The sequence below is a fragment of the Engystomops pustulosus genome, chromosome 1 (assembly GCF_040894005.1).
Source record: "Engystomops pustulosus chromosome 1, aEngPut4.maternal, whole genome shotgun sequence".
Lineage (NCBI taxonomy): Eukaryota > Metazoa > Chordata > Amphibia > Anura > Leptodactylidae > Engystomops > Engystomops pustulosus.
In genome coordinates, this window is record NC_092411.1 from 89,266,252 (window position 1) to 89,289,226 (window position 22,975).

The window sequence follows — 22,975 nt, forward strand, 5'->3', positions numbered from 1 at the left end:
CAGACAGATAATCAGATAGATTTAGGATATATGCTTCAGCTTACAAAGCATGGGGACAAAGATGCCTCTCCTAATGTCACAGTGTTCATTTCTGAACCTTATGAGGTGAGTAATACAGAAACATGCCCTTGAATATGTTGCACTTTCTATTCCTTTTCAGACAAAATGAGATTTAGTATGTGCGTCTCCTCTCCATTGACAAGATGCTGTGGAAACCTTTGTTGCAGCTTTTCGGTTCCTACCTGTGCAATGAGCGCTTTGTGTTTCTTCATAAGCTCATTCAGGTCTTCCTGATCTTCATCGATCCTTTTCAGAAGCTCAGCTTTTTCATGCTGAAGCTGGAACAATTGTTCATCAACCTTAAGATGGGAAAAATGCAGTGTTGAGTAAGAAAGTTATGCTTTCCTGCAATGACTTCTTCTGAGATCAATGAATAAATGGTCTATGCTGGGAAATATCTGGAAATCCTTATTTATCATGCGCTTATCAAGTCCCCTCCAAACTAAACTGATGTCACACCCCAAAAATGATACAATAAGAATAAAGGAGATATCTCTCTATTACGTCTTCACATTAAACATGTCATCTCTAGATTTCATCTTAATTCAAGACCATAAGGTGAACTTTTCCTACTGTATATAGGAATTATACTGAAACGTATATCATATACAGTACTACTATTATGCTATGATAAAAACCTACAGAATGCCAAATGACATCCAATATTTAATCATTCCACTGTGACCCTGATCAATGTAAATTAGAAACCCCCCCACACACCACTTTCTCCAAAATTGGGCACGATGGGGCGAGAAGAGAGGTGGGCACGGGGTTCGATGTAAAGGTCACCTCCACATTAATTAAGAGGCTGAAGTCTCTTGGTAATTTCGCCAGTGGGGTGAAATTTAAGACTGGTGCTTAATACACCAGTCTGAATGAATTCCCCTAATACGGGGTTATTTATCATTAGGCAGACTCCTTGAGATTGTTCTTTGACTACCTTTGAAGGTCCGCTGGCCATCAGATTCACTAAAATTCCTTTGGCCCTGTAATAAATCCTTCCACAGGGGTTGGAATTATTTTTAAACAATTGCATAATAATCGCTACATATGGTATATACTCATGTATAAGCCGAACCGAGTATAAGCCTAAGTACCTAATTATACCACCAAGAACAGGGAATAATTAGTGACTCAAGTATAAGCCAAGGGCGGGAAATGGGTATTGGTCACAGCCTCCCAGTATATAGCCAGCAAGCCCCCTGTAGCCTGTAGCCTGCCAGCCCCTGTAGTGTATAGCCTGCCAGCTCCCTGTATTATATAGCCTGCCAGCCCCTTGTAGTATATAGCCAGCCAGCCCTCTGTATTATATAGCCAGCTAGCCCCCTGTAGTATATAGCCAGCCCCTGTAGTATATAACCTGCCAGCCCCCTTTAGTATATAGCCTGCCAGCCCCTTGAAGTATAAAGCCAGCCCCCCCTCCCTTTAATATATATATTGCCTGCCGGCCCCCTGTAGGGTATAGTTTGCTGGTAAAAAAAATAAACTGACTACTTCACCATTCTTCACCAAGTAAAATAAAACTTGCAAGCATTAGTGGAGTGACCTTTGCGATTTTTGTGATTATTTTCAAAAAATTGCAAGACATAAATCTGGCTATTATTCACTATTTGAGTGCAACTTGCCAATGCAAGTTCCTGCCACTAAAAAACATTGCAAAAAACACATTTTTTTGCCACTTTTTTGCACCAAAAAGTCGAGAAAAGCCTGTGATATTATTCTCTATAATCTTTGTCCTTTGCAGTTGGGAATGATAAATTCCACCCGGCAGCAGCAGTGGTTGAGATTGTGGAGCTCCCTTTGTCGCTCTATTGTCAGGCTTGGCATTGTGATCATCAGCAGTTTCATAGTGACAGATACTATATTAAAAACAGAACCATTGTATCTAGTGATGAAAGGAAAGAATTTTCCAGGGATAAGGGATCTAGATTTAGCTCAATTATAATGAATATTATTGGACACTCTATTTAAAGCAGTGCAGACATTTTCTAATTTATCTAAAAAGATTAGTTGCTAAGAAAACATGCCAGTAGAGAAATGCTGGCACACAGCCCGTCATATAAACACTATCTACAGCATTCTCTAAACAATAATTAAAACAATAAATAACATTACATAAAGAAATAAAGTGGTAATGTGATCTAAAGGTCGGAACATTCATTTATTGGAGAAGCCGGAATCATTTCATACAGAAGCAGCTGATAAAAATGTAAATTACCATATTCTTATTCCTGGTAATATTATCTAGTTCCATGTGTAGACTTTCCACCTCTAAGCTCAGTGATCTCTGAGACTTGAGGGACTCGGCATACCTGGCCTCGCACTCTTCAAGCTGAAACAGAGAGAGATAATTTAACGCTGCAGTAGAAGAAGTCAATACATATCATTGGCACAAGCAATTTTATAAATCGCAGAATTCAAGATGAAATGAACATTGTATTACCCTCATGAAAAAGAAATAATATATTGGGACGGATTTAATAATTCTGGCTGATGCTGGATGACATATTTGGTACAATACATCTAGATTTAGACCACCAAGTAGTTGAATGTTAGCTTACAGTAAGAAAGCATTTGATACATTTTGATGCAGAATATGATGCATCTGAATAGACCCCACTTTTGTGGCAAGCCACATCCATTTCCCACAATGGCGTGGTTGTGGCACCAACTCATCCCTCCATTGTGCTCCATATTCAGGGTGAAAGATATAAGGCACACTACCAAACCATGGCTGGAAACTGGTAAAAAGTTACATAAATTAAGATTTGCTTATGTTAGGATGAGTAGAGGAAGACATTTGCATTTCATTTTATACTAGTACAATTCTGCCACATGACTGACAGTATACACTGAAACATGTAAAAGCTAAAAACTCCATGTGTGGGTGTGGCTGCATTGTGATTGACAACTCTGCTATCCACTTCTACAAGAGAACATCACTGCACATGGAATAAAGTACAGTAAATCCTATTTTCATGGTGTCATTTTCATCTATCACTTCTTTTGTTTCACAGCGGAATACAGGCAGTATCCGACTTAAGAACACCTGACTTACAGACGACTCACAGTAGACGGACATCTATGCCCACTGTGACCTCTGGTGAAGCTCTCTGGGTGCCGGTGATGTACTGAAAGTTATTAAAGTTGATCCTTGTTTCCTTGGCAATCCAAAATTTAGAAAATCCAGATTTCACAGGTAGAGGAATTATACTTAATTAGAAATACAGTAATTACAAAATATACCTATCTTGGTTGTAGCCCGGAGACGGCCTGTATATTGTTATTGTACAACATCAAAGAGCCAGTATATATACAACAGTATACATAAAACACTTAATCGAGATGAGTAAGAAGGCAAAGTGAAACCATATAGAGAAAGAGTAAGTCACTGCATTGTCATGGGTGTACGTTATATAGTTGTGTTATATTTATCCTGACTACTGTACATTTACAACCCATGATACCTTAGAAGATCACACTAGTGCTATTCAACCAGAGCACTATCTGCATCTAGATGTTATTCAGATTTGAATACTGTACTTGTCTTCTACAATCCATAACATACTGATAAATGGACTTCCAATGTAGGAATCTAACATAAATATACAGTATATATAAAACACGTCCCTATCTATTCAATAGCTGTCAATCAATGGACATGAAAGTCTTCTAAATGAGGGTAAGGGAAGGGGAAGCCACTATTAGACACAGCTGCTGGCAGTTTATCTGCAGAGAACAAAAGATCAGTCGTGTCAAATTCGGCATGTCTAGAGGAGGAACGGACATTCATATGTATAGCACTAAGAGCAGTGAGTTTGTTGACATTCACTTATTGTGTGTGGTCAAAATTATATATATATACAGTATATACATACAATAAAAATGTTGATCACAGGCCAAGGCCACATTCACACGGCTGTGTGCTCACTCAGACTGGATCCCTGGCGTAACACACCGCGAGGTGGAGAAGGAAGAGGGAGTGAGTGTCAAAGTGGCCAAAGTTTAAAGTTCGGCACAATATAGGACATGTTCTATATTTTGAGGTGCGGTCACCCAGCTTGGTCACAGTATGGTGAAACACTATGGGGCACATTTACTTAGAAAAGTGCAGTCTGTACTATGTGCAGTTTGCCTGGGTAGTGTGCACCCCGCCAGATTCTGGATTTCTGGTGCGCATTCTGCATGAATCTGGTGACCCCTGCACTGCCCTGACAGAGTGCTCCACTTTATTTGGTGCACCTTTTAACATATGGCATGCAATACATTTCTGTCAAACTTTGCATGTTAAATATGGCACACGATCTGACTGAGCACCGGAACACCCCCTTATGAGGAGAAATTTGGCGTGAAGCACAGTGCAGCCGCACCACAAAACAGTTGCGTGTGACACAAATGTGGCATGGCTGCACTGTGCTTCACGCGACCTAATTTCTCCTCATAAGGGGACATTCCAGTGCTCAGTCGGAGACTTTTTAAACATATGTGCGAGTCTGACGGAAAACTTGCGCACGGCCCTTAGTAAAAGTGGCAAGGTGCCATAGACTTCTATTGTGGCAGTGATCTGGCTGAAATTTGTGCGGCCAGATCATGTCCACAGTTACGGACATGTGAATGGGGGGCTAAGACAACCTTGCACACAAATGCTTCAATCACAGACAGCAAACAATTGACCTATGGTCTGTTGTTTATGGCCTGTGTTTCATCAGCGTGTGAGGTCTGCTTATTTGCAAATAACAGAAGGATAAGACTGCCTAAGCCACAAACACGGCCAGGAATAGAAAGTTTGTTGCTTTGGAAGTGAGTTGATATATGGGGCCTTTGTGTGTATGACCCCATAGAAATACATGGGGACAAATGCTAGCGATTGAAACAATGGATAACAAAAGTTCAAAAATAGCTAAAGGTGGGTTCAAAGGTGAGCACCAAACCTACTGAATGGAATGGGATTTTGAAAAATGATTAATGTTTAGAAAATAAATAAATGAGGATTAACCTTGCACTAAGTTTGTATAACTTATGTGAAAAGGTGAATCCAGACATCTATCTCATCTATTCAGAAGCATGGCACCTAACAAGGGGGCTGCCTTGGGGCCTCTAGGTTTAGAGAAAACAAGACTTCTACACCAAAATAAAAGGAGGTTCTTACTTCTAAAATTTAGAATAATAGGGAAGGGACGTATGTCTTTTGTATCATTTATGCGTATGCTACAAACTATGTTACTATGCATAAGTCTATCAATATTTTTCTTCTTGTATTATTTGTCAGATTTGTTTTGGAATAAAGTTAATGGTGACAAGGAACCATTGTTCTTTTACACCCCGAATGAAGCACCAAGTAGTAAATCCATAAACATATTTATGGCATATGACTTGTTGTTTGAACATATTTTCTTTAACATCTTTGCAGATATTATTTTACATTCGCAAAGCTGTACAAGCTCATCTGCTGCAGTGTGAGAAGGCTTATTGCAAGCTGACTTCCATTGAGACCTGTAGGTAAACGCTTGTTTGTCCAGCAATAAGAAGTTAAAAATAGCTACAAATAACAACCTTTCTCCCGATACTACCACTAAAAAGGCTTAGATGTCCAATCTTGTACAAATATGAGAGCTTACAGAGCTCGGCAATTTAGCCTGTGACTCAGCTCAACAAAATACCTGCCCTATGCTCGCACCTGCCTGCATGTCTGTCAAAGGCATTCGTGTATAGCGGCAGCAGCACATGATGGAATTATTTCTATGTGACTCGCACAAGGAGAGCAACCTCAGAAATGAAACTCTATTTTACACACGTTCACAGACTTCATGAATTATTTTTACGAACAGATGGACAGTTTGAGCAAATGCTAATTCCCTTCTGTTTCTCAGCTCTAGAAATGTATGAGAAAGTCTGAAGGTTAGAACGGTATTTCATTTCTAAGTCTCATGATGAATGGTATGCACTTTCTACTTACTTTTCTCAGCTCACTTTAAATAACAAGTAGAAAGTCTGTGTGCACAGCGATGAAAGTTTTTTTAGAAGATGAAGAACTGAAAAACCTATTAGTCCAAGGTAAAGGTCCGTGGGTACATAGTGTACCGATTCTGAGTAGGCCCCATAGTTTCAGTTTGGTTGTGACAAAAGTAAGATTTGTTCATAAAATGCTAAATATTCTGTGGCAATACACAGTTAAGAGGACACAAGTAAAAGCAGGAATTATAAGGTAAGAAAGTAAAGTTAGATTCCCCCTTAAAAGAATTGAATGAAAACTGGAGGTTAAAATTCTTGTCATTTAAAATGGCCCAGTCCTCCAACAGGTTAGTAGAGATAATCTGGTCGCCTAGCCAGTATCTGTGTAGCTGTGAAGGGTACAAGGATTGTTGAAGACACAGTTTCTGAGGACTAATGTAGAAGGTAGGCTGGTATATGAAAAGTAGGGTTAATGAGTGGAGTTAGGATTTTTAGGGTACATTTAGAGATATAGATATGAGAATGAATCTAAAATAATGGCAATTTTTCCAATAAGAGGCACTTCTTGTTGAAAATAATGTCCAAAAAAATTCTGCCACCTTAAAAGTGTAGGTTCACAACACCACCTTTTAGGGGGATCAATCAGACCCACTAAGCTTAACCTCTAGCTATGTCTCTGCATCAACTCAATTGAAAACTAGTTGATTTTAATATTTTTTTAAGGAAAATTTATAATAATAATAATAATCTTAATTTATATAGCGCCATCAAATTCCATAGCGTTTTACAAATCATAGGGAACATATACAAATTTAATAATAGGTTACAGAGTACAAACAGTCATATGAAACAATAGGAGTGAGTCAAATATAAATGTAATAAGATTCTCCCTATGAGAGGACTGTTATCTTTTTATAGAGAAATGCCTAAAATATGCAGAATGTGCAACAGTAAAGCTCTTGAGAAATTTCCATTACTTGCATCATTTGTGCTAAAATCACTGAAAAGTAAAAATGATAAGCACACAATCTTATTTTCTCCCCAGAAACATTTCCAAAATAAACTTGTATAGATATGGGCTGTTATAACATACAACATCTTACAGAATTAGATAAGCAAATGACTGCTTCTGTAGAGGATTTCTATTCAGTCTTATCTGTCAATTCTAATCCCACAAATAAGCTGTAACAAAAGTATCTGATGTCTTTAAGAACAAAGATAATGCAGTCACTGTCTACTGGAGACTCAACCATTTGGACATGACATTCATGGATAAAATACATTGTATTATAATCTCCAGGAGGTCTGATAAAAACAGCCTGAGAAAAAAAAATGGATTTGTCTATAGAGAAAAGCAGGAAGATGAAATGGAAATTTTACCAATGTTTTAATGCAAGCGTCACATTGAATAGCTATTCTTTCATTGTAATTACTAACTTTTTAAAAGCTGGTTCTTAAGATAACTTATTAAACACTGTTATATGGGGAATTCAATACGTCTCCAGCAACAATGAGGCAGCTAATGTAAGCGTTCAAGGTATATATATATATATATATACACATATTTATATAAAAAAAAAAATCTGTAGCTGCGCAGTATCTCTGACCCCTGTTAATGGGGTGCAAGAAGACTAGGTAGGAGACTTATAAAGATATCCAATAGATGAAAAGTGAAGCAGCACTCCAAATTAGATTGACTGGCCTGTCCTGGAATAAACTTCAATATATAAAAATTTGCAAAGGCTGGGAATACAGACGAAACGTTGCTGTCGGTAGAATAAACACTTAAGATTGTTTTTTCACTATAATGAAGTGCTGCCTGTTTTCAATTTTTGGATATCTGTTGAACTCTGGCTGGTGAGAGTGGAGGATAGCACCCATCACATTTTTCTCAATAGGACTGTGGTGCTATTTTTACTATTTTATATAAAACATATAAAATATGTTTTATATATAAATGTATATATATATACATTTATATATATGCATAGAAATATATGGTCTTTGAAACATGAAACATCTGACATGAACAATAGAAACCTATAGGGTATAAATTTCTAAATGCATTCAATACCATGGTTAATTTATCATGTCTTGAAGACTAATTTTCTGCAATGTTCTATAAAAAGTAGGCAAAGCAGGGAAGAGATCATGGTGGGCCCCGGCTTAGATGTCTTGGCTTGATAGAACTAACTGGTCACAGTTATGGTGCAGGTAACCTCACCTGATGCACCAGAGCTTTCTAGAATTCTTGCCCATCTCACATCAGGGAGAGAAAATATTAAAACCTGTGTACAAAATGTTGGTGATAATAAAACAGCCCCCCTACTCTTGTAGATCTGATGATCCACTGAAGGATAGAATGATTACTGTTCATCACTCTGCCTCTAAATTTGATTGGATTGGTTGACCATTATGCACATAGAGTCTCCCAAAAGCAGAGAATATAAAGATCAGGCACTTAGCTATGAAATGCCAAGTACAGGCCAGATAAAGCACTGCCAGGCATGACTGTAGTCAACCACTACCTGCCCTACTCCCACCTGACACACCCAAATGGTGTGCGGGGTCGGAAAAGCTTAGAACAGGTGGAGAAGACATAGTAAATCTCTGCAATAATGTATATTTCTCTACCACTTGCTTCAGTATTATTCTCATTGGCCTACGCATTTAGAAATAGAAACATATGCAATAGAAGCACACTATAGAATACAATACATGAAGCACTTAAAATAGTTTCCATCCCTTCTAAGAAATCAGCAGTAAACATTCGAACTTAAAGTAGAGTTATAGAAATGTACCAGGCTCCATATTGAATACAATTCTGGACATACTTAAGAGCTTATTGATGACAGTTTATTTTGAAGCCCTATGGAAATAATAGCTATCAAGCTAATTGGGTGGTGCGACTATCTGCCTAGAAAGCAGAGAATCTTAAACTTTGAGAATAGAGAATTTTTTCAGAATTTTCCAACTAAAACTAAATATAATGGGGCTTATTTACTAAGGGTCGTGCAACTCACTTTCGTCAGAGTTTGCATGGTTTTGACAAGTATTTAACAGGTGTCTGCGCTGGGATTGTGTCGCACGTGATCAGATTCTGTCGCAGCTGCGCTGGCTTCCATGCAACACAAATTGGGGGGCTGGATGTCGGATGATCCCACAGATTCAAATTGTGTTGCAGGATAATGCACTAACATGCACGAGGAAGAAGAAGGTGAACTCCGGCGGACCTGGGTGGGGAAGTGACATATGCACGATATTGGGTGCACGATCTTAGTGAATCACAGCAGAGAGCATGATCATAATGGACTTTCGGTGAACTCCAAGGATCGGTTAAGTAAATGTGCCTCCATTTTGTCAAAAGAAAACATTTTTAAAAGCACTTGGATATGTCAAAGCGTTCCAAAGTTATAAGCAATTATCATGACACATGTCAGAACCTAAAAATAGGGCGTGGTCAGGAAGGAGAAAACTGGCTTTGGTGACAAGGGTGGTACACCTTTAGTTTTGTGTTGGATAGTAGTTCTGTAGGATACTGAATTTTGAAATAAATCTTCACAGAAACTATGAGCTATTTATTATAAAAAACCTCAAATAATGTACATATATAAGATATTAGTTGTTGGAAGCTAAACTATTATGACATTTAATATGTTTATTTAAGCAACACTTATTATTGGATTTAGTGAACATTAAGACAATGTATTGAACTTTCAGTAAAAATTGCTAGAAGTACAAAAGAAATATAATGTATTGGCGATATGTTGCTTCAAATAAGAATTGCTTGAATGTGAATATCACTTTGTCATTGTTTCACCTAAAAGTTGGTTGCTATTTGTTTTCTAAACACATGGCTATTGTTAAAGTTGATGGGGAAAGTGCTTCATGCTCAATTACATCTATATAAATATGTCACGAGTCTTGATGAAGTCAGCTGTTAAAAGCCCTAATGAAACTTGCAGTTATTTATTAGGATCAATTTATGCCAGAAGAAACATAAAATGTGACAATGATCTCATTCCGGTGCGGGGAAGGATGTTGATTCTAATTTTGTTTGGTACATAAAAGAATAATTATCTATCCATATACTTCAGTTGTCTCAGGTTGACAGACTTTGTTTTCAATAAAGTCCTCAAAATATTCTATTAAGAAAACAGAGCATCTCACATTCTGTTAGACATATCTTGTATTAGCATCATATAGAAAGCCCACTGTGACCCATTTCACCTATAAAGTACAGAGTGCTGAAGTAGTATACACTGAGATCGGAATACTGGACTATATTCACTGTCTATGTAAGTGCCTTGGCAATTTCCAACACTCCCAATATTGTTAAAAGAAGCAGCAGGTGTCCACACTAACTGGACCTCAGTTCTCCAGATTTCTGTGATTCCATTCTCATGATTGATGGGGGTCGGACCCTCACTAATCAGGTTGTTATACTCTATCTCGTGGATAATGAATCATTTGTATGACTCCTTTACAGGTAGTGTTTCTAAGGAGTTCTCAAAACTCCTAAATAACTCATTTGAGTTTTCTGTGGAATGTGCTTTGAGTGTTGCAGAGGTGTCTTCCCCAATCTTTTCAATTCTACTATCCTTTCTGGCTGTTCATCCGTTCTTGTACCTCTGAATTCCGTTACTCCTCACAGCACACATACTTACACGGCTGAGGCTTTTTTTTAGCGAAGAAATGCTGACATTTTTATCTTTTTTATGTGACCGTTTTTCACTGATCCTTATAAACTGTAGCCCCTAAATGATCAGCAAATGCATGATCTACTTTTTAATGGGACACACAGACAGTACGTTAAAAAAGCCATGTTCCATTAAAATGTATTGCAAACAGTCTAGCAGTGTGCTGTCCATTAAAAAAAATTCAGCATGTGATTGGGAGCACTTCTTTTATAAGCACTAGAAATATTATGTATATACATAAAAGCAAGTTGTACCTCATACAGACTGGAGGCCTACTGTGTGCATGAGTTTGAGTTTATGTTGTGTGCAGCTGTGGCTACAGTTGAACCACTCAGTTGGTGAGGGCAGCATCCATTATTCCCTTTATATTCTGCCTACTTCCATAAGAGGTTGCTGATTATATAGTCTGTTCACTTTGTCTTTATCTAGTGCTAAAAAATTGTGTACGGGACCTCAGCTACGTTTATTCAACCATTCTCTCGCTATATCATTATGTTCCTCGCCACAATATTGGATTTGACCCAGTACTGTCTGACTTTGCTTGCTCATCTATTACGTGTTGTTTTTCCCTTTGTATTGTGTCTCTCCCAGTGTAACCCTTGGTCTATCTCCGACTTCTTGTTGTCTTCTCTACCATCCTTCAACTGCAAATTAACTATGTTCCTCCTCTCATCTTCTCAGGATCAGTTAGTAGGGTCCTGATATTGGGTTGCACCCTTACCAGGGCAGTTTATATTCCTGTAGGCATTGCCCAAGCCCCTCAGAGATGTTGTAGGGTTAGTTTACCACCACTTGCCTAGTCTGACAGCTTTCACCAAGTCTGGTTGTGGTTACACTGTTTGCTGGACAGGCTTGTGACATATGGATTGTCATTTGTAATTACACTATGTAATAACACCATGTATTAAAGAAGTCATACAGCATGAAATTCGGTGGCAGCTGTACGTGATTTTTTTCCCTACACTAGCAATAAAAAAAAACACAGTTGTACAATGTACAACCTTTAGGCTTTAGCATTAGGCTGTATGCATTTTCACTGTCATCCATCAGAATTATGAATGCAACTCCTGGTGTAAGATAATGTGAATAATTAAAACTATACAAATCATTTGTTTTTTTTACTAATCATTTTCACCAACAAAAACACATTCCCTGTGCTTTTTTATTCTGCTGTTTGGTTTATTAATGTTACTGTATGTTATAGTCCTTAGTCAATTTACCACAATCATAATGTAGTATATTATTATTTTTTTTAATTGGGAATCTTATATGAGCATTTGTCAAATTGTGACAAATTGCTCAATTAGAAGATGCTGAATTAGAAAGGGAGTTTGAATGGGCATCATCAGTCTTCAGAGCTGTATAATCTTTCAGAACTTGTTCTTCAGTTTTATTATGTGATGATATAAAGGAAGACCTAGTGAATAACACTGCATAATTCACAGAAACAAATACAAAAGGCCATGGTTACAGAAAAAAAAATCAATAATTTTACTAATGGAAAGTATGAAAACAGCTAAGATGAAGCAACAACAACAAATAAGTACCAGATAAATAATTTCACATATTCCCCCATGCCCTAATGGCAAGGGGCCCACTGGGTGAATCACAGTGTGATTCAATGACCGGCAAGACCTGGCGCAGAACTGCTATGCAACACCTAACTTGATAAGAAAAAAATTCACTTCTTGTCTTACTGTTTGAGTAAGTTGTGCTTAATTTTAATTAAAAAAATGTTAGGGACTTGGCAACTTCTGTTTACCTGCATAAGGTCATGTACCTTCAGAGAACCAGCTCGGAAGACACTGGGGCTCATTTACTTACCCGGTCATGTCGCGATCCAGCGGCACGTTCTCCAACGAGGATTCAGGTGTTCCGGCAATTCACTAAGGTTGTGCGCCCGATGTCCACCAGGTGTCACTGCTGCGCCGAGGTCCGCCGGAGTTCACCATCCTATTCCTGGTCCATGTAAGAGTGTGTCAAGCGACACTTTTTTTTTATAAATTGCGTGATATTTCTGAATCCGTCGGGTTTTCCGATGGCCACACCCCCGATGCGACACAATCTGATCGCATGCGCCAAAAACCCGGGGTAATACGGTGCAAAACTGTAAAATTCGGAAAACCCAGTGGAAAAACGCGATTCGGACCATTAGTAAATGTGCCCCATTGTATATCAGAGTGTGCCAGTTTTATGAACATGTCATTAAAATTTAACATCACTTCATATATGACTGCAGGATTGATATGGACTGGAATTAAAAAGCTATAGGCAATACATATAGTGGTAAAACATGTCAGCACATGCACATTCAAATTCCACATAGCCTACATATAAGGACCTAGGGTGCATGTGTGAAAATCCACTAAAATATTAGAATTTGTTAGAAGACCAATTACTTAACCACCTTTGTACTGTCCTTTGTACTGCCCTTTCTTTTTAAATCAGCTGAGTAGTTCAATGCAATGGAACATAATCAGTAACAAGAATGGGTAACTCCTTACGAGAACTAGGGTGCACATTATTTGTAAAATGTCTATTTTCTTACAGCAGCTCCATTGTCATAGGCAGTAATGGTCTGGAAAAGATTCATTGAGGTCTAGGGAGAGTTTTCCAGACAGGTGTAGATAAGCTGTTACATAATCCACTGTCAGTAGTGGATATAATAATGGTATCATATGATTAACACATAAGTTTGGTTTAAAAAATAAGTCATTTTGATGACGTTTTCATACTATGGTGTATAGATGTAGCGGTTTGGTTCTATGCATCTTTATCATTTGACAACTAGCATAGACCTAAAATGGAGCATATTTTAAGATGCATCGTAGATTTGTCTAAACAGATGTGAGCAATGCTTTGTTTGTGCATAATATATGCCCGTCCTTCTGAAAGTATCTCTATCCCTATGCTTGTAGCACTTGTCTAGTCTATATATCATCTATATAAAACATGACATTTTAGTCTGTCTTTTTTAATATTCTACAACTTACAGGCAGTCCCCGGGTTACGTACAAGATAGGGTCTGGAGGTTTGTTCTTAAGTTGAATTTGTATGTAAGTCGAAACTGTATATTTTATAATTGAAGTTCTAGACACATTTTTTTCTTTTGTCCCAGTGACAATTGAAGTTTCAAAATTTTTGCTGTAATTGGACCAAGGATTATCAATAAAGCTTCATTACAGACACCTTACAGCTGATCATTGCAGTCTGGGACTATAGTAAAGCATCCAGATAGCTTTACCAGAGGTCACAGTGGGCGGAGGGGTCCGTCTGTAACTATGGGTTGTCTGTAAGTCGGGTGTCCTTAAGTAGGGGACCGCCTGTATTAACGTTTATGTATATTTTATGACCTGCATTTACCTAGACATTTTAATAAAATCAATCTAAAAAGGCTAATAAAATTCACAGTCGCTTAAAGTTAATTGCTGGCTGAGGAAACATCAAAAGAATTATAATGTTGGTTGATACAGGAAGAACTGCTTTTCATGACCTGCATTTGACTTTTCTTCTAGATTAAAAACTTACTACATTTTATGAGGCAAATAATTTAAACCGACTAGAAATAAATATGGATCTAGCAGAGCTGAGTTTTAGCACATGGCACAACTTTTTGGAAATTGACGTCAGGTAAAGCATGCAAATGATCAGACAGTAAAGCTGTCGTAGCCCTGTCCTCCATACTGAACAGTGATATGGATGTGTTCATAATCCGTTGTAGAAATGTAAGTACAGACTCATCCAAATGGACAAGTTTTCAGCATGGATCAGGTATCAAAGAGGAGCAATTAAATTTCAGCTCCCTCCCTTTGCTATTAATAAGATGTACAGCTCACAACTTATGCACTTATGCTGTATGCAGCTTCATTTATTATCCACAATTAGAGTAGGACTGAACTGAATCATGGGAATTCCGAAAAAAAAAATTTCAGGACGCCATAAACAGCCTTAGCGCTGAATTTCTGTGTCATACTGAATCAGTTGATAAACTAGGTTTACAATTCTAAGTTTGGTATGTACAAGCAATTGTGTATAAAAAAACATTTGACTTGGTAAATAAGTTTCTATTACTGTCCTCTATTCTGTAGAGCATCTAAAATATATATATTAAATATATATATTTTTTTATACATGAAAACTCCAATACAGTGATCTAAAGGAACTAATGATATTTGTAATCTAACATCATTAACATGTAAAAGAGTATTTTCAATGATACCCTGTTTCCCTGAAAATAAGACACGCTGTGTAAACAAGACCTAGAGCAATAATAAGCCGAGTATAAGCCGACCCGAGTATAAGCCGAGACCCCTCATTTTACCACCAAAAACTGGGAAAACCTATTGACTCGACTATAAGCCGAGGGTGTAGTATACAGCTAGCCAGCCCCCATGTACTATACAGCCAGCCTCCATTTAGTATACAGCCAGCCCCCATGTTGTATACAGCCAGCCCCCATGAGGTATACAGCCTGCCCCCATGAGGTATACAGCCTGCCCCCATAAGGTATACAGGTCATCAGCCGCGACACCGCTGCATCTAATTGTGCGCCCGCCACAGATCCCATGGACGTGATCTGCCGGCTACAGAAGAAAGAAGAGGAGCCGCCGCCGCCTGGTACCGCACCGAGGATCGGGAGCCTCATGCTGGAGATCGGGACCTGCGCCAACGATCCGGACACCGGAGGGTGAGTATTAAGTTTTTTATTTTTTACTTGACTCGTGTATAAGCCAAGGTCAGGTTTTTCAGCACATTTTTTGTGCTGAAAAACTCAGCTTATACACCAGTATATAGCGCCTACAGATAACACAGCGCTGCACAAAGCTGGTCCATGTCCCCATGGGGCTCACAATCTAAATAACCTAACAGTATGTTTGGAGTGTGAGAGGAAACCGGAGTACCCGGAGGAAACCCACACAAACACGGAGAGAACATACAAACTCTTTGCAGATTTTGACCTGGGATTTTGACCTGGGATATACTCACTCAGCCACCGTGCTGCCCAATTATTTTTAAGCACAGAAATATAAGGCCTTCCCTGAAGCAAGATTTAATGGCAGCCATTGCTACTGCTCCCCCCACACCATACATTAGTATTAGTAGATCTTAAGATCCTGCAAGAGGTTGTGACATGGGGGAAGAATTCATAGTATAAAATCACTGACTGTTTCGCTGCATATGCTACGAGCAGCTACCTGGAAAGTGCTAAACATGAGAGACTGGGCCCAATGATTCTAATAGAAATGGAGTCTCAAGAAATTTACCATGAAATTCAGAGTTTGGAGAGTTATAAGAATGTTAAGAAAAGTTAGGACCTGATGGTCTTTACATAAAAAATGTTTTGTTTAGAATAATGGGGCTGGTAAATGTACTATAGATTGTTGTACATCGTAATAAAGTCACAAGACTTTCTTGATGGAAATCAGAGGGTTATGCTGATGATGGGATGACACAACTACAGTATATTAATGGATGTTAATTTTTTTGTTCAACAATAAACGTGAATTCTTGTTCATGAAAACAAGACCTAGTGCATCTTTAGAAGAAAAAAAAAAGTCTAGGACACTGGAGCACATTTACTTACCCGGTCACCAGAGTTTACAGAAAAATCAGTTTGTAAACTTATATGCAACACACTGATGTGAGTCCAATTATATTAATGGGGCACTGCATGTATTGGGGCACATTTACTTACCCCATCCCGCAGAGTTCACAAAAGTGCATTGTCTGACTCTAATGCACTGTGCTGCGATTCACTAAGATTGTGCCCCCGATATCATGAATGTGTCGCAAGTCTGACACTTTTAGTGGGGCATGTAAGCGACACAATTTGAAAGTTAAATCCTGCGCTCACTCCAAATCAGTCAAACTGTCTGATGGCACACCCTGTAACACAATTGCAGTGCTCCCACTACTTAAATACCTGTGCAAGCCATTTTAGATAGGGCACAGTCTGAAAAAAGTGTCTTGCAAAGCCTTAGCAAATGTGCCCCACTTTCTTATTTTTAGGGAAACACAGTACATTTTCAACCACTGGCACCATGGCAGCATATGTTCCCCTTAGATCACACCCACCCTGTCTAAGGCTGCATCCTTCAGGGTTGAACTCTTCGCTTCTGTCACTTTATACACATGGGTGTAATTGCAGGAGAGGCAGCCATAGCAGCTGTTATGGGGTCCTGCAGCATCTGTGGGCCCCAGCATCTGAGGTATTGGGTATGTATATGCTGTATATGTGTATGTGTTGTGTGTAAATACTGTGCGTTTGTATGTGCTGTATGTCTGAATATAATATTATATGTACCGTAGGTGTATTTGTTGTGTGTGAGTGCATATGTGATTTGTATATGCTTTTCCCCCTTTAAAAACAAACAGAACGATGCCTACTTTGTGCTGCTCATTCTTTTCTTTCCAAAGTTATGAAATTTTCTGTTCTAAAGGTGTTTGACAAAATTCTTTCTCACCAGAGGTGAAGTGGGCGAAAACTAATGTCTGTCAGTCTATGTCCTTAAACTGAGGCCAGTTAGCTTGCCCACAGATCCCATGATGCCTTGTGTTCTCTCTCAAAGTAATTTAGCATTAAATCCATTCAGTTTCCCACAAGTAAATCCAATAAACACTGCACAGTACACATACAGAATAAATGCGGTGACCAGCCTGGCAGCTTCCCTCACATGGAGGAGCAGGGAACATGAAATAAGAGGAAAAAATTATAAATAAACCAGTTACATGAAGTTTTTAGCCTGTGCTATGTGAGCACTAATGGCTTATCTACACAGTGCACAAAGTATCAATGACAAGGTGGGGGAAGGGAGCAGCATGAGGTGCAGAGAGAGACAAAGAAAGTTCTGTAGAATCACAGACTGAGATGGAAGGACCGATAGGGAACAGAGGAGATCTTCTACCTTACTATTCTGTGCAGGAGACATCAGTATCCACTGCTCTGAACACATCCAGCCCTACTACTTACAGAGAGAAAGCTCTGTCACATGACCTCATCCCTTGTGAGCATGGAGCAGCAGCAACTCCCCTCCCTGGAGACCATACAGTTTGTAGATTTGTTTATAATATGGACTCCAGGGCTTGTAAGCACAGGAAGAGGAATACGCCATTGCAGTACTTAGATAATGTAAGGGGGATAGCAAAGAAATTGACGATTACGATGACGATTGAAGTTACGATTTCCCATTTATTTCCCATCTATTTTCTAAGAACTTCTAAAGAATATTGCATGAAGAATGACTATTTAAACTAGATGTCACCTATATTATCTCTCTCTAAGGACCAATTGAGTATGACTGGGTAATTATTACTCCACAGCGGTCATACTGACTTTTTTGTAAGTAGATCATTAAAATGAAGAAAAAAAGTGGTTAAAAAACAGTATTTATTATGGAGGGAGCTTCAACTGCAGAAGACAAGTGGCACTAGTTACTGTGAACATCAAACATAGTTGCCCAAGTAATTGTTTGTTTGACTGTATGTCTCCGCTTGCTTCCCACTATATGTCAGGAACGCTCTGTTAGAAAACCACTTAACTCTAACTACATGAAAACTATGTAAAATTACTTGCTATGGCTCCTCTGTCTAGAATCCAATCACAGGTAATGAAAGCTTCTAGTAAAATATATACATTGTAAATTATAAAGGTAAATAGTGTTTGGCAACAGAGGTATAATGTTTTCAAATAGATCGAAAAACACTACTGTAAAAAATGCCATTATGGTTATAGCTAGGAAAGGCATCCTAGCATGAGGGACTTCATCCACGGGACCAAATTTTCTTGATTTCATTTTGTTTTCCACATACCATATTTAAACATGATTAAAGAAAAATGGCTTTAAATTATTAGTCATATAACAATGTGGGCAACTGTATGGCCTACTTACTGGATTTGGGCTCTTGTGGATACACAGACCTTTGCACATATGAACCCATTTTCTAAACACGGTTGCAAAATATGTTCTTAAATAACCCATTAGACATGTTGTGTGGGTGTGACATCTGGCACCCCACCTATTAAATGACCTCATCTGCTGCACCATTGCAAGTTTTTCATTTGATTATAATATACATTTTTTGTGTAATTTTTCAGTAGGGCTTTATGTTATTTATTTTTTTGCTGAAAAATAAAGTGCACATTTACATATTTTACATTTACACTTATTTGCAATTTCTTTTCATTGGGGGACATGTATTTTCATTTCTGCTTATTTTTTCATTTTTGAGACCTTTTGTTGTTTTGTGACCTCTCACTGTCTTTTCTAAAGTACACCTATATCTACACCTTGTGCAGTGTGCCTTATGCATCTTTGTTTTCCAGGTGTTCGGTATGACATTTGCCTTATGTATCTTTTTTTTCTTTATTTTTTGCGACTTATGCACCTGGTCCAGGGCAGAGGCAGAGGAAGTACAGCTGCTGAGCTATTTGCCACACAAGGGCATTATACTGACTTACAGGTCATGAACTGTACATGATTACATGACATCTCCGGTGTGAAGGAGTGGCGGGGGAACAGGACCAAGCTGGAGCAGCTCTACTGGATTTTAAACTTTAGTACATGGCTGGCCAGTTGTGCTTTGTTGAACATAACTTACTGGCCTCCCCTGCCTAATGCAAAGCACCATTTACTAAACTACTCAACTGACATAACAGTCCTGGAGTCTCCTTCGTTTTATTCTTGATCCTTCCTGTCCACTCACAAAATATGGCTGTCACGACTGGGAGTCTGTGGACCCTCTGGACCACCGCAGGAGGTGGTACTAGCAGACCTGGGACCGGAGTCTAAGTGGAACCCGGTGTTCACTAGAGCCCGCCACAAAGCGGGATACCACCAGGTCGTTCCACAGGTGCGACTAGCCAGCGGTGGCTGCCAAGGTAGTAACACAGGAGACAATCTGTACCCGGAGTGATGGCTGGAGAATAGCACAGGAAGGCACACCAGGACTCATGTCAGGAATCCCAGGAGCTGGCACACAGGAACGGAGGACCACAGGGACGGACTGGCACACAGGAATCACAGGAACGCAGGAATCACAGGAACGAAGGAATAACAGGAGCTTTCTCTTCAGGGGAGTTTGAAGATCCAGCAAGGGTAACAGGAAGAGGCTGGAATTTGAATCAGACCAGCACCAATTATTGGCGCGCTGGCCCTTTAAATCTTAGCGAGCCGGTGCGCGTGTCCCCGCAGGAGCTGCAGAGGACGCTGCTGGAGCCGGGGGAGGTAAGTGAGGCCGCCCACCGGACAACGGAGAGGCACGGGTGTGCCCGCAATCCGAGACAGGGATCGGGGGAGAACCCGTGACAATGGCACAGGTGTGAAAATTGAGTAAATCAATCTTGGGTCATTAAGAGATGCTGGAAGAGACTTCGCTCTAAGAAAATAAGGGTTTGACCCATGTATTCAGTTTGGCAAATTCCCATTTCTGGAGTAATAAGGATATTGTAGATTTAAATGTATTTCTAGAGTATAGGATGAAGAGTTGCTTGGCAATAGGTTTTTTCGGGCACCTGCAGTTGTGTCATAACATTGACACACAATTTCCTTAGGAGTCCCCTAACCCTTTCCTCCTGTTCCTTAGCTGAGGAGAAATGTAAAGACCTCTTCACATGCCTTACTGCAGAGAACTTATGGTAACTCTCATCTACATGTTTCCCCAGCTGCTTAGGACAAATGATCCCAAATGTTACTTATTAGACCAATTCTACATCACACTAGTTATGTTATTCAGAATGGCTAGGACTGCTTCACAAAACCACCACTGTCCAGTACTGGCTGTAGATTTTATTTACCTCCTATAGTCCTGTCATTTTATGGCAGTGTTTTGGAGGCACATACCATTCACACCTAATATCTATGTATTTTGGGCTTGTTAGATGAGGACCACTGACCCCACCTCTGTATTTTTCTGAGGGGTACTTTGTTAATGGCTAGGAAAGCCATCTCTATGTGATGGATATACCACCTCCTTCTGCTTCATAGTGAAGGCAAAATCTAGTTCAGACAAACTCTATAAGATTTGGCATTTGCTGATCTGTCATACAAACGGACTCCTACAAAACATCATACCTAGGTGTGGTTCCCAGTTATAAGAACTAGACTACAAAATGTGTTCCTGCAGCAGTTCTAACAACATCCCTCCTGTACCTCCCATAACTTGGTGTGCCCTACTTTTGCATGTGTAATGAGCCTCCTCTATGAGGGTGAGGGGTGTGACCCCTGAGAGCCCTTTTCATTAACATATGTAGATAAAGACCTTATCTGTCTGTAGCTAGTAGAGTAATTCTCTGCACACTGCTGCTTGCTGGCAGGAGGTGCCCGTGTCTGAGCTGGTCTTGTATTGCAGGGGGGAGGGGCAGGAGGCAAAGAGCACTGCAGTCGTGCAGACAAGAGAAGCTATCCATGAGAAGAATCCAGATCAAGGGACAACCAATGTTATAAACACCAGGACTAATAGAGACGGGTTGGAATTATATTTCTGTAATGCTGTATTTTTGTTAATAATAGTGAACTAGAGAAAGTGTTATTTTGTTATCCTGAGTATATTTAAGAATCTTATCTTTGTGGGAATACCCCTTTAACTCTTCCATATCTGGAGCATATTTCCCTTAATGATTCAGGTCTTTGAGGAGATAGGACTATCCAGGGACTGTCTGTAAAGTTAAGTCTTTGAAAACATTGCTAGGTTCCTTTAGCTCTCAGCTGTCAAAGATGGATGGGACAGAAATCTGATACACAAAAGGCTTAAATAAGGAGACGATGTAGAGTAAAAAGAAGGACTTTATGGGGCTCATTTACTTACCTGTCCGACGGAGTTCACCCAAAGTGCATTGTCTGACGATAATGCAATCTGGAGCGATTCACTAAGATCGTACGCCCATTATCATGAATGTTTTTCTTCCCCGCTCAGGTCCGCCGGAGTTCAGCTTCTTCATGCTGCATGTAAGTGCATTGTCTTGCGACACAATTTGAAAGTTAAATCCCGCGCTCAGTCTGAATCAGTCGGATCATCTAACGGCATGCCCCCGCTAGCTGTCGCATGGATCACTGCACCAAAATCCGGTCGCGCGCAGACCACTGTTAAATACCTGTCGTGCAATTCCCTAAAATGTTGGAAAGAAAGTCCAATGAAAGTCCAGTGCACGACCCTTAGTAAATAAACCCTTATGTCTTTAATACAGTATATTAAAGTGTAGTTGAACTTTATAGTTTGGAAAGAGAAGTACATTCTACATTCCTGAAGTCCCATACAATATTCACCAGTAAGGCGGCAACTATGTTCTGATCTAAGTGTATATTGCGCTCAGTAGGAGACTTGATTCTCTCCATATCTATGACCAGCTTGGCATATAGATAAGGACATGTTCCTTCTATTTAAGCACTTACACTTAAAATGTGTTATACTTACTCTTCATCACCTGATATTAAAATGTCGCACAGCAGTCGGCTAATGGCACAACCAAGTTTGGATGATTTTTGCATATTGCGTACATCTCTTTGCACCTGGGCACTTGTGTGTTTTATTGATGCAGTTCTAAGGCTCAAACTACGGTAAACAAAGGTGATCTCCTGTTTGGCAAAGATATAAAAATTGCCTTTATGTTTTCAATTTCCATCTTGCCAACACGTCACGCTGTGATTTGCTCTAGATGCTCTCAAGTTGTTTTTTTTTCTAAAGTGTCTTATTCCTTTAGTACCAATTTCTGTTTACATACACATGAATTAGAGCCCACAAGGTGACCGTCCCCAACCGATACTAGGTAATAGGTGTTTTTATCCACTGGATCCTCTTTTTACTTTGACTGCTTTGTGAATCTATCAGGAGTAATACAAAGTATACAATGTACTTGTTATTTTAGTATTTCTCTTGTTTTAGGATTGTTTTATTGGTCCAGCCATCTCTCCGCAATGTTATAAAATGGCCATTTTTATACAGCATTCTATTTTGTTTCTTTTGTTTTATAGCTATCTATATGCATTATGTCAGCAGACTGCAGCAAATGATTTTATAGTATCTATTTTACAGTAGATGCTTAGTGAATATCTGCCTGTTATGATAAAAGCCTCTCAACATGAAACCAGCCCATTCTCCTGCAGTTAGATTAAGAAGAGATGCAGCAATAGGTTCAAGTGTTTCTATTTCCAATTGTCTTCATCTCCTAAGAGACAGGTGCAAACATCTGCCTAACACAGATGTGATGTGTGTAGCAATAGGAGATTCCTGGCTGCTTATACATTATGCCTCAGTTACAGATTGCAAGG

The 22,975-nt window shown here is 39.2% G+C and overlaps 1 protein-coding gene across 1 annotated transcript in view; it reads right to left on the bottom strand.

Annotated features, from left to right (window-relative positions):
• MYO18B (myosin XVIIIB) overlaps positions 1-22,975 on the bottom strand; it is a 378,023-nt gene that overhangs the window by 99,377 nt on the left and 255,671 nt on the right. Inside the window, exons 36-37 of the mRNA XM_072147027.1 lie at positions 2,279-2,392; positions 243-359 (exon numbers count right to left, since the gene is read on the bottom strand). Coding sequence (XP_072003128.1) covers positions 243-359; positions 2,279-2,392 — 231 coding nt within the window. The remainder of the gene's footprint in view (positions 1-242; positions 360-2,278; positions 2,393-22,975) is intronic.